The following is a 17,600-nucleotide window of genomic DNA, read 5'->3' as shown; positions in this document are numbered from 1 at the left end:
TCGATTTTGTCTTTAGGGTTTCTTAGGATGGTGGATATTTTTCTGTTTGTGCAGAATGCTGTTTTAATGTTGTGTTTTTGGAGGATCTTGCTGATTTTGTCTGTAGTGCCTTTTATATATGGGAGGAGGGCTTTGCGTTCTCTTGTTCTCTGTCTTGGATTTTGGTTGGGGTTTTTTTGGATTAGGTGGGTGATCTTCTTTCTTTGAAATCCATTGGCTGTTAGTACGTTGGTGAGAGTGTTTAGTTCGGTTTTTAGGTGTTGTTCATCAGCTAAGCATTTTGTTCTGGAGATGAGTGTCTCAGCTACGGAATTGATCTGTGCTGGGTGGTGGTGTGAGAGTGCGTGTAGATAGCGGTTTGTATGTGTTTTCTTTTGGTAGATGGTGTGTCCTAGGGAGCCATTGGGTTTTTTGTATACCAAGACATCTAGGAAGGAAGTTGATTGTTAGCTTCTGTTTCCATGGTGAATTGTATTTTGGGGTGTAGGCTGTTGAGGTGTGTGAGGAAGTTGTTCAGTTTTTCTTTCCCGTGTGGCCAGATTATGAAGGTGTCATCTACGTATCTGAGCCAGAGTTTGGGTTTGTGATCATATTTTTCTAGAGCTTGTGTTTCAAAGTGTTCCATGTAGAGGTTTATGGATGACAGGTGAGAGGGGTGATCCCATGGGTGCTCCTTCTATTTGTTTGTATTTTTGTCCGTTGTAGGTGAAGTATGTATTGGATAGACAGTGGTTGGTCAGATCTAGGATGTGCTTGGGGGGGTTGTATTTGTTTTGGATGGCTGTCAAGGCTTCTTTTATTGGCACTTGGGTGAAGAGGGATATGACATCGAAGCTAACTAGTAGGTCGCTGGGTTGTAAGTTTTGTTTCTTTATGATCTCGATGAACTGGAATGAGTTTCTTTATGATCTCGATGAACTGGAATGAGTTTCTTACATGTGAGTTGATGGATTCGCCGAAACGTTGCCTAGATACTTTGAATCTTACGCGGGAGAAAACCCGAATAACCAAAGATCCACATATACATATACATATACATATACATATACATATACATATACATATACATATACATATACATATACATATACATATACATATACATATACATATACATATACATATACATATACATATATATATATATATATATATATATATATATATATATATATATATATATATATTCAAAATAGCTTGTATTTGCATTTAAGATTCTAGTAAAAAATATTCAATAGTACTCTTTTTTTTCTTTGCTAATTTTCTTCCACCATTCAAAGGTTCTGAAACAGATTCATTTCTTCCCCATTAGGAAAACTTGGGATCTATGATGCTGATGGCGATGGTGATTTTGATATGGAAGATGCCAAGGTTTTGCTAGGCAAGTAGTTATTTTTAAAATGCTATTCAAAAATGAAACATTCAAATAAAAAGTATAATGCATTGTAAAGTTATCCAGAACCTTAACAGTATTAGTAAAGTTCTATGATACAAACCATGTATTGCTATAGAAGAATAATTTGTCTTTGATTTTGAATTTATGTTTTCATCTATAGTACTAAAATATATTTTTGTGGAAGCTGCTTATTTTATATGCATTTATTTATTTATTTATTTATTTATTTATTTATTTATTTATTTAATAAGTGGACTGTGAAAACGATGGTAGTGTTTGGCCATAGGCTAATTTCTCCCTCTCAATTTCTTAATTCATTAAGTAGCCTTCAAGTTCTGAAGACTTTTGGTAGGGTAAAGGAAACAAAAAAGATGCTGTCAATTCTTCAGCAACCACATTTATTGTTACTTATTCTTCCCAGCGGCATGGTGGCCTAGTGGTGAAGACACTTGCCTCCCATTCAGAAGGTTGACAGTTCAATCCTAGATAGCAGCAGATATTTCTTTTGTAGGGTGCAAAAAAAGTCTGCATTTACTGGCCACCTAGCACCAACAAATTAAGGGATTATAAAGTCATAAAAAGAAAAAAAAATCTTCCTGGCATGTAAGGGTTATAGAATGATTTTCTTTCATTGTTCCTGGTCACAATGAAGTATATTCAAGATAAAGGGCCCCTCAAACTTTGAAATTGACACTAGTGTTGACCAAGAATTAAATCATGTTTAAGATAGATCTGTTAAAATCAACTGTTAATTACTTATTTAAATTATCTGTTCCGTTGATTGCAGAAGTCTTCTCAAAACATAACCACATTTGATCCAAGCTTTTGCCCTGCATTTCTGAAATATACATCTAATAGCCTTATAATCTGAACCGCTATTATAAAGTACTATAGAGGAAAAGGCAAAGTATGTACAGTGAAAATATACTTTGGTCTATTTTTGTTCTCCTGAGGAAAATCTATGTGGTTGTTCAGCATCAGCACCAACTTGACAGGGCATGATTATTACCAGCAGGGGTGGGATCTGACAGGGTTAACTACCGGTTCGGTGATTCTCAAAGTTTGGTGACTTACGATGTGCTTCCCTGCATGCTGCATGCCTGTAAATCGTCATCAGCTTGCTGCCTGGACAGCTTACCAGCACTGAGTGCAGAGAAGCAGCGTTTGAAACAGCACTTTTTTCCTGCTGTTTCAACTGGAGCTGTGCCTCACACAGCAGCTGAGTTTGAAAAAGCAGGAAATAAAGGTCAGGTAAGAGCCCGGGCAGGCGTGTGGGACAAAACATCAGCAGACATAGAACCGGTTCTATGTCTGCTGCTCTTCAGAGCTACTGGTTCTACAGAGCCAGACAGAACCGGTAGAATCCCACACCTGATTACCAGTCTATTTTTGTCATATATAGTGACATGTTCAGTACTCCTATAATCTGATTTATTTCTGCAATCTAAGGGAAAGGGGGACATAGAAATTATTTGCTGTCATGGTTTAAGTCCTTTTGTTTTCCACTAACAGTAAAGAAAAAATAATAGAAAATAATTAATCAGGTAGTTAATTATATGAGCAATTTAACTAGTGTAAAATGTTTCGGAATTGGAAAGTATCATGCTCAAAACATCTTATTCCGTATAACTGTTTTGATGTTATCAATGCTGTTTTTATGTTATAATCATTCTAAAAATATTCAGAACTCAAAATATTTCTAGAAGGGTGAATAAAGTTGGAATCTTTTGGATTCAGGATGTTTTGCATATCCTATTGAAGAGACATAATATCTAAAATGAAGTGTTTCCTGCAAGCAATTTGAATCCCCAAATAGTTTCATAACTTTGATGGTGGTAGGGAGGGGGCATAGTTGTCAGTACTAATTTAGGATGGATATCAGTAAATTGTTCTTCATTTAAACTTGAGTATAGTAAGGTGCTGAAACAGAAACATTATAGTTGTGCTCAGTAGGGTTAAACAAAAGCACCTAGACACCCATTTATCTATGACATCACTGGTTTATGTTTATATACCTTGGCATATTTTTGCAAAATCAGACATACTATTATTCAACATTACTTGTTGATATCAAGCACTTCAAAATGATATGCAGAATTATGCACTATATGTTATGCTCATACTGTCAACTGTATGCTAAGAATATCTTAGGCGAAGATACATAACATCCCGATCTGATAGAACTTCAGAGCCCACTGTGATCTAAATTGTAGATTGCTTTCTTTCCTCCTGGGCAAAAATGTATACATTGTGAGCAAAAGTTTATAATTAAGGCAGTTGAGATAAGAGCCCATTATATCAAACAGAATTGGGGTATTCTGTAAAGATGATGTATTTTTCTGAATACCACATATGTATTTTATTACTGTGTTTTCTTTTATCTATTTTACTCAAGAATTATATCTTGTATTTTATTTTTATTTTATTTTTTTATATGGTTCTAATTAATAAACAATTAACCAAATCAAATAATAAGCTGTTTTATAACTATAAGTTAGATGAAGTTACTCTCCTGAATTTTGGAATTCAAATCACTTTGAATCTAAGTTTCCTCATTTATGAATAATGCAATGAGACATTTTATTTTTTTAAATTTTGAAAAGCTAATCCCATAATATTACTATACAATTCTCTGTATTATTCACTCAAAACATAAAGTAGCTAACTATGGAAAATAACCAGGAAAAAAATCTGCTTTGTAGGCACTTTATGTTTAATATCATGCAGACATGTTCTGTTATGGTTGGGACAACCATAACCTGGATGATTGAGAATCTTCATAGACATCATGCAGACTTGTTTGCTAGTATTTAAAACATTTCATTGAATTAATTTTAAGAGTATTTAATACATTAAAAATATTGTGTTAAAAGAAAGATTTTAGTTTTGAATATTCTTAATATACTCATATTAAGGCATACTCTTCTGGAGAATCTGAAACCTAGATGTCCAAACTGATAGAACCAGAGTTTCTCACTTACATTACAGTTCAGTCATTCCCTTCCCCTACTCCATTCCCAGATATTGTTCTAACATTTCTCATATTTCACCCTTCACCTTTGCCCAAACCAGTGAATTACCTATAAGGACAACACATGGAGCTCATAGCATCAGTTCCTAGAAATCTTAATTGTTCCTTAGAGCAAGTAGTTTCAGTTTTTCTCCTAGGCCAGTGGTTGCCAACTGGTGGGCCGGGGACCACTGGTGGGCCGCAAGAAAATTTTGGTCTGCAGAGAAATGTTCCCCCAAAGTAATTAATCCAGGATGTGCAGGAACACAAGGCTGTACCACCCACATGGCCCGCCCACCCGCTGGCCCTCACCCTTCAGCCGAGCATAAACCTTACGTTGAGTAGAGCCACGTGAGCTGGAACTGGAAGGTAAGACCAACGGCAAGGGAGGGAAATCCATCCCGGGGTGGCTTGGTGACGTTGGTGGGAAAGTTGATCCCATATTCCAGAGCTGCAGTAGTCACAAGACTGGCCCTTTGGTCATCCCGGAGCAGCTCCTCCAGTCCATGGCAGGCCAGTGCACCCAGGTGAAGGAGCAACTGCTCCAGGATGACCAAAGGGCCAGTCCTGTGACTACTGCAGCTCTGGAATATGGGACCAAATTTCCCACCAACGTCAGCAAGCCACTGTCAGTCAAAATTCATATTAGTGGTCCGCGGGATTTAACATTATGAGTTTGGTGACCAAACGGTTGGCGAACCCTGTCCTCGGCAATTAAATTTCAGATATAGTCATAGGTCATGATGATTATAAAGCAGATCATCACATGACTGACCTGATTTCACAACCTTTTTTCATGACAGTTGTTAAGTAATACACTATAGTTGTTTATTGTTCACTATGGGGCATTTTGCCCCAAATCAGAAGTAAATACAGATGGAGGGAGGGAGGATGGATGGATGGATTTCTGGCTCTTTCAGCCAGCTTCCCACACAAACAAAGTTAATGAAGAAGCCAGCAGGAAATTGATCTTGCCCCCTCTGCTTTTTTGCTTGCTCCTGCTCCTTTTTTTCTCATTATGTAAGGAAATATCTCTGAAATGGCCCAATGGGTCACAGGTTAGTTTAGTCATGAAAATCATGACTAAACGAACAGAAAGATTAGTGGCCCAATTTTGGGATACTGTGTAAAATGGATTATCCTAATGTTTCTCAAACACTTTTCTTCATTATCGAAACAGCTTACCAGAAATCCTTTTTTATCCAATGTAGGTAAAACGTTGCTAGAACAACAGATAGAGACTATATATAAGGATAACTTTGTGATAGCTGATGTGCCAGTTGCAGTCGTACTTAATGCAGAGAACCTGGCTATTGTAATCTGTGTTCTTATTATTATGCATTTTACCTAGGCCCACCTTTATAGTTTATTCCAAAATTGCAAATGTCTAGAACAGGGGTGTCAAACTCAAGGCCCAGGGGCCGGATCAAGCCCTCAGGGTACTTAGATCTAGCCTGCGGGGCTGCCCTGCAAACAGCAAAGGACCGGCCTGTGGTGCTTCTACCAGCGAAAACAGGCTCCCAAGCTCCATTTTCGGCTGCCACGGCCTCCTGCAACCTTCTGCCAGTGAAAACAGTGAAAACTGACAGACAGTTGCAGGAGGCCGTGGCAGCCAAAAATGGAGCTCGGGACCCTATTTTCGCTGGCAGAGTGCTTGGGCCACCACAGGTGCCCCCAACATGAGTGATGTCAGGCTGGCCACGCCCATCACGGCCCCTCCAGGTCAAACACAACCCTGATGAAGCACTCAATGAAATCAAGTTTGACACCCCTGGTCTAGAATGTGGCAGCTTGCCTACTGAATGGCTCCTGCAGTGGGAGCACATTAACATCATCCCCCCGCCGATCCACAAAGCTGAAAAGATTGGGGAACTACTAAGCACTGATTAAGTTACCTAGTTTGGATGATGAAATGTCTGCAAGTAAACAAGCTCAGACAGTACCAAGGACCCCTCAGATAGGAGAAAATTTGAAAAATCGAAAGAAATATAATGTGACATGGGGGGGCACAATTGACATCTTTGTATCAATCTTCATTGGGAAAGAAGTTAATAGAAATCTAAGAACAAATAAAAGTTGCAGATGATATACTATTTTAGAGCTATAACAAATATTAACAAATGATTAGTGCCTGATTATATATCCAAAGCTAAGAACTGAAATATTAAATTGCTGAGTTCCTAGAAAAAAACAGAATATTAAATTAGCAGAATAAATAAATAGCCATTGTAACATCTGTTTTAAAATGAAAATGGCAAATAATTAGAATTAGCTGAGGTTGAAAAAGCAGGAAATAAAGGACAGGTAAGAGCCCAGGCAGGCGGGTGGGCCAAAACAGCAGTGTCTGCTGTTCTTCAGAGCTACCGGTTCTACAGAGCTGGACAGAACCGGTAGAATCCCACCCCTGCTGTGAACTCATTCAATCCTTGTTCAAGTAGATCTTTCTTTGGATTGGCCTTTGAAGTACTTTGGTTTTAACTTTACCTTCTTTAGTGCTATCCTTGTTTTTTTTTAATGTCATGAAAGCATATGCTTGTCACACGTGGACAGTTTTATTTTAAAAAGAGTAGATGTTTTGTAGCAGTAATAACAAGAGTTCAATAGCAGTTTGAAAACAAACTTATCTTCATGAGCAAAATTATACTTTGCAAGATGCAAAAGATAGTCACCTCAGTAGAGGCAATGTACAGTATACTTATATGTATGTTTGCATGTCTGCATTTATGTGTATATGTGTGTGTATGTATATGTATATGGAAAGAGAGAGGGGGGAGGGAGGGAGGGAGAGAAGGAGAGAGAGAGAGAGACAGAAAATGATGAATGAATATGTGTATGAGAGAGAGAGAGAGAGAGAGAGAGAGAGAGAGAATATGTGTATATGTCTGTTGGACATTTCCCCATAATCTATAAATAGAACCATTTTATTCATTGACACTTTTATTTTTCATTTTCTTTTACTAATTTCTTCAACTATCTTTTAAAAATATTCTGCTTTATTTAATCTAGGATCTCTTAAACCTTTCTAGATCAAGATTTTTCTTTCTACCTAATACTGCCTTTTTCTTCTTTTCCCTTTATTCTTGTATAGGCCTAACCAAAGATGGCAATAATGAAAATATTGATTCACTTGAGGAAGTTCTTAATATTTTAGCAGAGGAAAGTTCTGATTGGTTTTATGGCTTCCTCTCATTTCTCTATGATGTAATGACTCCTTTTGAAATAATAGAAGAAGAAGAGAACGATGCAACAGATGATGTTGATAGTACGTCACAGAATGAAGGGGTTCAAGGAAAAAAGACATGTGTTATTGTGGATTTGCAGAATCAGTGACTTCGGTTCATGGAACAATTCATTGATGAATGGAAATGTCCATAAAATTAACTAAGTGCAAAAATGTGCTTGAGTAAAACAGGGTAAATCCCTCTTATGGACAGATCAGTTATATGAAGACTTGCTGTCTAAACTCTTTTAGAAATATACAGTCAAAAGACAAATTGAAACAACATTTGTCAGTATTAACCCAACAGTATGCTAACTAGTATGATTGGTTTATGTCTGCCTTTGCACTAGAATGCACAAGCCCTATAGTAATAGCCTACATTACTAATCTGTAAATGGTTCTTTTTTCTAACAAATGTTACCTGGCTATAAATATTTAGGCATGTCTGGCAAATTGTGTATATATTGATACTCTAGATTTTAAGATTCTACCTACCATAACATTAGAGAACTATTACTGAATTTAGTATCAGTAATTATTTCCTAATTTTTTAGTTTCTTTGATTTTACAGAACACGTATTGAGAATAGTTGTTTATTTATTATTTATTAATAAATTTCTTCCATTATTTATTATTTAAAACTAAGCATGCAACTTCTATAGATTTTTAAAATGGGTTTCAGTCACTTCTTCATATATTACTGTTCTTTTAAAGGCAGTTCATTTGTTTAAAAAAGTGGATATTTATGAGGATAAGAAACTGTAAATAAATAAATATACCCCCACCCCCACCCATGTATATATGTGTTTTTTTGAATTTCTGAACATATTAAAGATAGCCAGTACAAACTGACTTTCAAAGTGGTGGCTGACTTGGGTTTGATTTTATTCCTAGTCTTAACCTTGGCCTCATAATGAAGTAATTGATTATTCAGGCTCTTGAAATCCAACTATTTCTCAATGCCTATGTTTCTGTGCTCTGGATTCCCTTTTTGGAAAATGTGGACTTTGGGGAGGAGAGAATCCAACCTCCTACACTACAAACACATTGCTGAATAAATGCTGAACTTTGCAGATCAAGGATTAGTCTTGTGAACAGTAACAGCTTTAATTATTTGTACTAACATTGCTGAAAGGTTTTAAATAATATTTACAACTTACAAGAGAGATCTGTAATTTTTATTGCTTGTCTTACTTGATAATACTGAGCATGTAATTGTGCTTTTAGTTTCTGCTTGTTTTGATGACATGCTAACATGTAAATATTTTGCATCAAGTTTCTCATTTTTATCTGTTCAAGTCAAAAATTATCAGCTGAACCCTGGATTTCTGTGACCACCTTCAACTGTATCTGATACAAACAATGAGTTTCCCATCACATTATAAAATACTTTCTTGAGTTATATGAATAAACATTCCGAACATGTAGTATACTTTGTATTATTAGCTACCATAGAATATCTTAATTGTACAGTAGATCTTGGAAATCAACATATAATGAATAGCAAATGAATTGTAACAAAATGATATTTGTAGTCTAGAATTTACTTTGCTAACTCTTTTCATGTACACAAATATTTATATCATTAATACTGCATATTACATTGATTTTTAGTTTATTTTAGCTGCACTCAAATATTCCCAGTCTCATTAGGATGGGAAGGTCAGAATAAATTTGCTAGATTCCATGTTCTCATGTTACGTTCTTCCCTTCACATTTTTAGAGCAAGGCTTGAAATAGGCAGCATGGATTATTTATGAAAGCTCATGGAATAGAACTGTATAAAAGAGTTTTAAATTGCATATGAAACTTAACAAAAATAGAGCAAGATCTCTCCTAAATATGTGAGAAATTGATGGAGGTTAATTGAAGGTAATAGATTATGAGAAATTGTTCCCACTCAGATGACTATTATAGATAAGTCTAAATATGCAAATAGTACCAAATTCCTATTTGTAAATGGTCTTTATTCATAATCTATTAACAGGTCAGGCAATCTTGGTCCTAAATTATTTATTAAACGTATCATATTCACCTTTAAAATTATTTTAGAATTTGCTTTATTTTTTGTTGTGGAGATTATAAATACAATTTCAATTTATATACATTTTACTAACTTGTGGAAGAATGTTAAAAATATTTTGCCTCGATTTTCTAATATTTAAGACTAACTCGGTATTGTAAGATTTATTTTGCTAAGGGATATGATCTGTTATTTCATGAAATTGATTTATAATTGTTTCTGAATTGCACTTGAAACAATGGCACTTGGGCCCTGGGCACTGAATATTAAGAGCCCAATTAGGTTTGAGATAGAATGGAACAGAGAACTTAATGAACTGAACTGAGCTTTTCAGAACTTCATAATATACAGTGTGGATATAACCTCCAGTCGTCTGTCTATAACAGTATTTTCCATGCTGAAGGATTTCTTTGGCTTTAGATGGGTATACTCCATCTAAAGGTTATAAAGACTATGCTCCAAAAAGTAAGTTCTGTGGGATCATGACAAAACTTCAAATTACATCTGCATCATAATATTTTTTTTATTCCACATTTTAAATATAGCAATTTGTTGGCAACATTTAACACCTAAGATTTTCAAGAATATTCTAAGCTTGGTCTAAAAGATAATGAAAATCTTTGATAATAGGCAAAATGTTTTGGGAAAGAAGGAACCTGTTTAATTTCGACTGTTCAACTACAATCAGCAGTACTGACAAAGAAGTAGTAGTATTTCGGCATGAATGGGGAATATATTAGATTGTCTTCAACTTCTGCCCCTCTCTTTTCAAACACCCTTACCTCTGAGATCTGGCAGGCCTATATCCTCAAAAAGCCTTCCAAAAAGCTTTGCAGACCTGGCTTTTTTCATAAGCATTGGGATAGTATGTGGTTAGACCTCAGGAAACTTGTCTGTTGGTTATAAGGGGTGTACTGTTTGGGAACACTAATAGTTTTTATGTAGGTTTTATGATTTTTTTTATTGTTTTAGTATATTGTTTGTAAGGCGTCCAAGATGTTGATACATAAGATGTGTAATTATAAATCTTATAAATAAATAAACATAAACTAAGTTTACAATCATGTGGTAGATGTGATGTAGCTATTACATGTGCAGCTTGTTTAACATTTCTAAAGAAAAGAACAATTTCAATGCTGTATTTATCTCTATGACATGTATATGAATCATCTATTACTTGCTCAGAACTGATTACTCAGAAATCAGATTTCTGTGAACTATTACCAATTCATATATTCATGTGTCCAGCATACTTTTCTAAGGTAGTTGATATAATGTCAGAGCCAAGATTGCATTTATTCAAGAATTGTTTATAAACATATTTGATCCTAAATATATTTTTCAATCCAGTCCAATGACTGCAAAAAATTAACTCAGTACAGTTATAACTAGAAATAATTACCAACAGAAAAAGTGAAATTGGAATTCCAAGTCTAGTAACATGAATAAACTAATGTCTACTGGAATAAAAATTGGGATGTTTTCTTATCTTGCTTTATTAGTTGTAACCAAAAACCTCTTAGTCAAAAAGAGATATTAGAAAAAAATCTTGTGTATTAAGTTTTTTCTAATTTTACTGAATAATGAAAAATATTAATGTAGAATATTAATAATTTCATGGTAAAATATTTCTGGTGGAAATTTTATTTTTTAATTAGTATATGAAATGTCCTAAAATAATACTTGCAACCTATTTCCATTTTTAAAAATTCAGGAGTAAAACCTGGAGAGATTATCAAGAGCAAAGTCAAAGGTACTTTACTACCAAGCCTTAGCAAAGTTTATTGTGTATTGATCACTGATGCCTGTGGTGCATGAGTTTTGTCATGTTAATAATTATGCCTACTAACTTTGGATGCTCTCATACAAATTTCAGATGTGGCCTTTTTTTACTAAACAGTTTTTCAAATGACTCAAGCAGTTTATTATATTTATATTCTGCTTTTGCTTCAATAGCTCAAGGTACTTTGCATTGTGCTCCAGCATATTCTGTTACATCTCTCCATCCCTAATATATTACATTTTGATCATTATGCCATAATAGAATCTCTCCTGAAAACAGTTCTGTTATAAATATATAGAAGCAAATTTCTAAGTGCATATCAACTTGCTGACAAAAAATAAACAAAATGCCTTTACTGAGATCTGTCAGCTGGAGTTATATATAATTATAGTCTCAAAAGAACATACAACTCTTATAAATTATCTTTCTAATGATATAAACAAGAATTTTGGATTTATCCTGGTGCTTGCCAAATATTTAATTACTTTTTGTCTATCAGATGTGTAAACTCTTGGCTTATAATTTTACTCCTGCAAAACATTTGGGCAAGCAATATAATCACATGAATAGATAGGTTCTCCATTTTATTTATGGTAAATGAAAATGTGTTTTAAACCCCTTTGAATAGTATTATACTATGAAAATATATAAGGGATTTATGGGAATGTGATCAGCCTTGCCTAGTAAAGGACAATACTGTTGAGAATGGCTTTATATGTATATTTAGGATGTAATAGTAATTGTTTTGAATGTTAGAATATTAGCATGAGGATTTTTTGAATGAAAAACTATATGATAGAAGACACACATTTTATTTATAATAGCATTTGACATTAATACATTTATCTTTAATTATTCTTAAGAGTCCAACAGCTTTTGGGGTTCAAATAGCATACTAGAAAAAATTAAAGGTTGATAATATTTTGGCAGATTGATGAATATTGGCCTGGATGGATGCCTAGTGAGAAAAATAATTTGGAAAGGTCTTTGATTCTGTTTCTCTGTCTTTTATTAACATTGATAATGCCAGGATATTTTTTCTTCAACTGAATTCACTTCTGGTTTTGGAGTGCTACAGTACTTGAAAATTATGCAAAATTGCTATTTTCAGGAAATAATCATTCATGCATCTGTCAATTGTTCACCTTTACCTCACTTCCATGGTTACTAATGAATATTTTGAGATACTAGGCATGGAAGCTAGTATTTGAGTAAATTTAGATTTGATATGCCTTGTAGCACTAACAAATCAATTGTATAACACATTTTTATATTTTAAATTTCTCAGATTGCAATCAGAAAAAAAACTTGTTAATATTAATTTATTGGGGAATAACATAATCAAGTTTAACCTGAGCAAAATAGATGTGCATCTCAGGCTTTTCAATAATTTACCTAAATCTATTAAAATAGTGCATTCTTTTCTTATTTTATTATCATAAAACACTGATTTCCAAGAATGTTTTACTAGATCAATATTAAGTTCAATGAAACAATGCTAATTGAAATGGAGTCAAGAGAATATTTTTGATATTGGACTAATCACATTCAGAGTCTATAATGTCATCAAGTTGCTAAAGTTAATGCCAGTGCTGAACTTAACATTTTCTTAAAAAAATACTTGACATCAACCTTTCCCAGCTGGTTCCTTGTGGATGTATAGAACCTACACCTCACAGCTAGCATAGTCATTGCCATTGTTTCTTTATTTATTTAAACAACTAATATAGCCATCCACTTCATAGCTGTGTATCTGAATGGCCCAGGCAAAATTAAAGTAACCCTCCAGTAATGTAATATATAAATAACCAAATATTAATCAAAATCACAGTAATATTGAAATTTGAAACATCAGAATAAAGTTTTAGGTAGCTTAAAATACAGTAAAAAAATAAAACAAAGTAATAAAAACAGTTATTAAAATAAAGAACATTAGAGTACCAGCTTAAATAACTGATATCTGAGCATTGACATATGACCAAAACTTGACATTAAAAAGTGTAGTAAAATCCATGTCAGGTATACTTCACTGAGAAGGATGTTCCATGGACCTGGGGTTCCCAAGCCCCATTGGTTATTGGTTGAGTACAGGGCCACACAAGCAACGGGAGTGCATGAAGCCCCATTTGCACAAGCGGAGGGCATGCGTGCGAAACATCTCCTCCCCCCACTGCTTCCACAGCCAGTCTACACAGCTGGAAAAATTGGAGACTGCTGCCATAGACTGCTACGGAAAAGGCCTGCTTTCAGTAAACTGCTACACCTGCAGTATACCTCTGATTTCAGTGTACATAAAAGAACATATAACAAAGTGGTAAAAGAATAGAAAGCAGAAATGAACTGGGACCCTGTGTGAAAGTAACAGAAGACTGAGGTATTAGTCTTGTACTACCCAGTTCCATTCAGTAGTCTTCCTGTAATTGTTTTAGTTTTGCAGTTCAATCATTTGGCATTGTCATTTGTGCATTTCACATTTGGCTTCAGACAAGCAGAGTCAATGGAACAGCCTTCAGTAAATTGTAAGACCTCACATGATGTCACTCTTAACAACGGTGTCACTTAGTGAAGATCCCAGTTGTGGTCATTAAAAAAGGACTACACTGTATTATATTGTATAAGTATTGTATAAAGATAACCCTACTACTTAAGAAGATAGATGTGACAAAATTTAATTTTAAACATTTAAGTAGGAAAGACATCAACAAGGATAATGAGACACTTTCCCATAAAAGTAAACAACCCTAAGAGACACTTTCCCATAAAAGTAAACAAAAGACAGAAAAGGCTATAAATTATATATATTTTTCTGCTTTTACTAATATTATGTGAACAGCTTATTTTGAAGTGGAAACATGAATTCATGATTTGAACTTGCATGCTAATAAATAGTGTCTTAATTTTAAAAAATATTTTCCTTTTTTTAAATAATGAAAAAGTGATCAAAGAATCAGCCAAGAAAACAAAAGAAAAGCAGCAATTAAAGAAAGATGCCAAAGAAGAAGAAAAGAAGAAGACAAAGAAAAAAATTGAGGACTTTGATATAAAGAACGAGAAAATCGATGATAAATCAAAAAAAGATTTTCATAAAATTAAGCAAGATAGAAAAACTGGAAAAGAAAAATCTGAGTTAGACAAAAATCATAAAGATAAGGATACAAAAGTATTAGCTAATGACAAAGATAAAGAAGTAAAGAAGTTAGCAAAAAGTCTTTCTAAACCATCTGAAGAAGATAAAAGAAAAAAACCAAAGTAACAATTTTTAAAGTCTGAATAGTAGTCAAACAAACAAGAGAAACCATTGATATTTCATCTGTAATACACTTTTTCTTGAGTTGGTTGGAATAAACAAGAATACATGCTTAGTTCCATCGCAGCCTTGGTAGACGTGTGAATTTATAAACATGCAATATTCCCTTTGTACATAGCTTGTTTACTTTATTGTGATCAGTTATACAATGGAATTTTATTTTTGCTACTCAGTATGTCACACACAAAAAGGCTAATGTAAAAATAAACTGAAATATTTGAAATTAGTATTTAATTTAGAACAATATTTCATACCAATTCTTAGAATTGTAATGGGAAAATAAACTTGGATTTGGTTCTCAGGTTTCTGTGTTTGTATGTGTGTGTGTATGTGTGCAGTAAACAAACATCCATTATATTAAGCATGGATTCAATAATCTGTGGTATTCCAGATGTTACTTAATTTTGATTCCCAGCATCCCTCACTATTAAGCTTCGTTGGCTGGGACTGCTGGAATGTGATTTCTATAACTGGGATGCCATAGGTTGCTTTCCCTGTTAGAGATTCATCACAATAAATAACCTCATCAGATTACATACTCCATAATGTTTTCCATAATGAATTACTTAAACGTATCAAAGACAAGTGGTTTGAAAATATAAACCATGACACTGAATTTAGAACGCATGAACTTGATCAAAATACTGATTTCAACTACCCTTTCACAATAATTTTTCCATAATGTTTGCTGCTTAGAAAACCAATTCAATCTTTTGGGGAGAAAATTGAATTTTATAGTTGTATTACAGTTAAAAAAAACAAAAACCATTGAACAGAGTCATCGTGTACAAAAAGTAATTAGTGACTTTTAGAATTCCTTTCCATCAAGGAAAGCCTTACAGAAAAAAAGATGTACTTCAGAAACGTATATGAAAAAATAATGGAGATATCCAGACAGCATTTCGGAAGCACTTTAACTGGTTAGTTAACATTTTGAACATGAAGATAAAGCAAACGTTTCCATAATGGCTTTGAATTTGCAATGCATAAATTATTATATTTCAGGTGATGATGTGAAAAATAGTAACTACATATATGCAATTTAGAAAGGAATGCAAAATAGTGCATTTTTTATTTTGAGAAGGTAGCTTTAATGATTTAGCTAAAAATATTATTTGGGTGTGTGCCTGAGGAAATGCATTTATACAATAGTATTAATCTAGTTGTTTGATACAAATTCTTAAATGAAAATATTAACTTGAAATAGAGTTAGATAAGGGGGAACAAAATAAATAAAATGCAACCACGACGATCTTAGTATTTCTGTAACATATGTTTTGCTGTCAAATAAGGAATAGAAAAGAATTTCATAGCATAGAAACCTCTTCGAAAATTTCAGAACATGCAGTGTACATGAGCCAGTGGTGATGCCATTTGTCGGGGAAGAGAAAGGTTATATAACGTTTTCAGAAAACATTTAGGAATAGTCATTTGCTTCCAAATATATTTTCAAAAGGTATTTTTGCCTAGCCACTAGCAAGGACTTGTAGACACTGTGCTCTGTAATAAATGGAAGGCACCTGATTACTTAGATGTATAGACAGTATATTGAGTTTCATTGTAAATATTTTTAATTCATTTTTGAAGAATTTAAAGATTTTTGAATGAATTTTGACTTTTATGACATTTATGTTGGAATGTAGTACACTGAAAATAATTCATATCCTCTTGGAAATAAAGTAATGAAATCTGTTCCTGTTTGTTTATTAGAAGAGATGAAATTCAATAAAAAACATCTGAGCAGAAGAATTGTTCAATTCCTTTTTATTCAGTATTAGAATATTTAGTTAAAATCGGCTATCTAAGAAGTACAGGTAGCAATACAGATAGTGGTAATTAGGAATGGCAACTCTTTCATGGTGTAGCATGTAACTGTTGACTTACAATGGAAGTTGCTGCAGTTCCAGTTAACGTTATACAAATCCTGCATAGTGATTAAGCACATTTTTATGTGATCGCTTTTTACAACCTCCTGCTAGTGAGGAGTCCTTGGTGCTTTCTGAGTTTGGTTGTTTTCTTGCAGATGTTTCATTACTCAAAGTAAGTAACATAATCATTGGCATGATGATGATGATGATACATCCACAAGAAAACAACCAAGGTCTGAGCACCAAGGACCTCCTATTCCAACCCTGAGCTACAAATATAATCCTTTATTGACTCTGCTGGTTTCATCATTGACTTTGCCTATTGGAAGTTGGTGATGAAAATTGCAAATGTGAAAACGGGATGCTGCAGTATTTGTGAGTTGATTGCCAGCACCAAATTGCTATCATGTTACAACAGGGATGCTGCAATGGCTATAATTATGAGGATTGGTTGTAAATCTTATTAAGCATTGTTGTAATTTTGAACAATTGCTGAATATGTGGGTCATAAACTACTCCCAATAGTTTAAGATAAAAGACAGTAAAAATCAGAATGTATTCTGGGTTATTGCACATTGGGAATTTGCTATATATGGGAGCATCGAAATTTTAGCTATTTCTCTTTCCTGTTTAACTATAGAAGTACAGTATATAATCATTCTTTGTGCTATGTACATTGCTCCTTTTTGTCTGTATTTTTTGCTGCTGGGTGTGCAGTATGAATATAACTCATCATCTCCAATGCTCAAGAAACCTCAGGAATAATTATGTTAAATGAAGCAAAGAATTTCTTCTATTCACTTCCACCAGGTTGAGATCTACTATAACATCCTTTAATCTTATTGTATTTTGTTCATCAGTGGATAAGAGGGACAGAGCTGGAAAATGTTGGGATAACAAATTCACAGTTGTATTAAATGAAGTTGTACTGCTGGTTGTTATTTGACCTCACAAAATCATGCATGCATACAGCCATAATTTTAACGAGACTTC

General features: G+C 33.9%; 1 protein-coding gene across 2 annotated transcripts in view; it reads left to right on the top strand.

The window, feature by feature from the left end:
* Positions 1-17,600, top strand: part of ASPH (aspartate beta-hydroxylase) — a 109,071-nt gene that overhangs the window by 27,847 nt on the left and 63,624 nt on the right. Inside the window, exons 4-5 of one of the 2 annotated variants that reach the window (XM_087961781.1) lie at positions 1,313-1,381; positions 7,495-9,682. In XM_087961781.1, the coding sequence (XP_087817907.1) occupies positions 1,313-1,381; positions 7,495-7,736 (311 nt within the window). In that variant the 3' untranslated portion in view covers positions 7,737-9,682. Of the gene's footprint in view, positions 1-1,312; positions 1,382-7,494; positions 9,683-17,600 lie in introns of those variants that run through there. The other variant, XM_087961782.1, reaches the window with a different exon arrangement.

The sequence above is a fragment of the Notechis scutatus genome, chromosome 3 (assembly GCF_049901735.1).
Source record: "Notechis scutatus isolate UNSWTSFEM ecotype Mainland chromosome 3, rNotScu1.2, whole genome shotgun sequence".
Taxonomy (NCBI): domain Eukaryota; kingdom Metazoa; phylum Chordata; class Lepidosauria; order Squamata; family Elapidae; genus Notechis; species Notechis scutatus.
The sequence above is the reverse complement of the archived record's forward strand: the minus strand, read 5'-3'. Positions and strand labels throughout refer to the sequence as shown.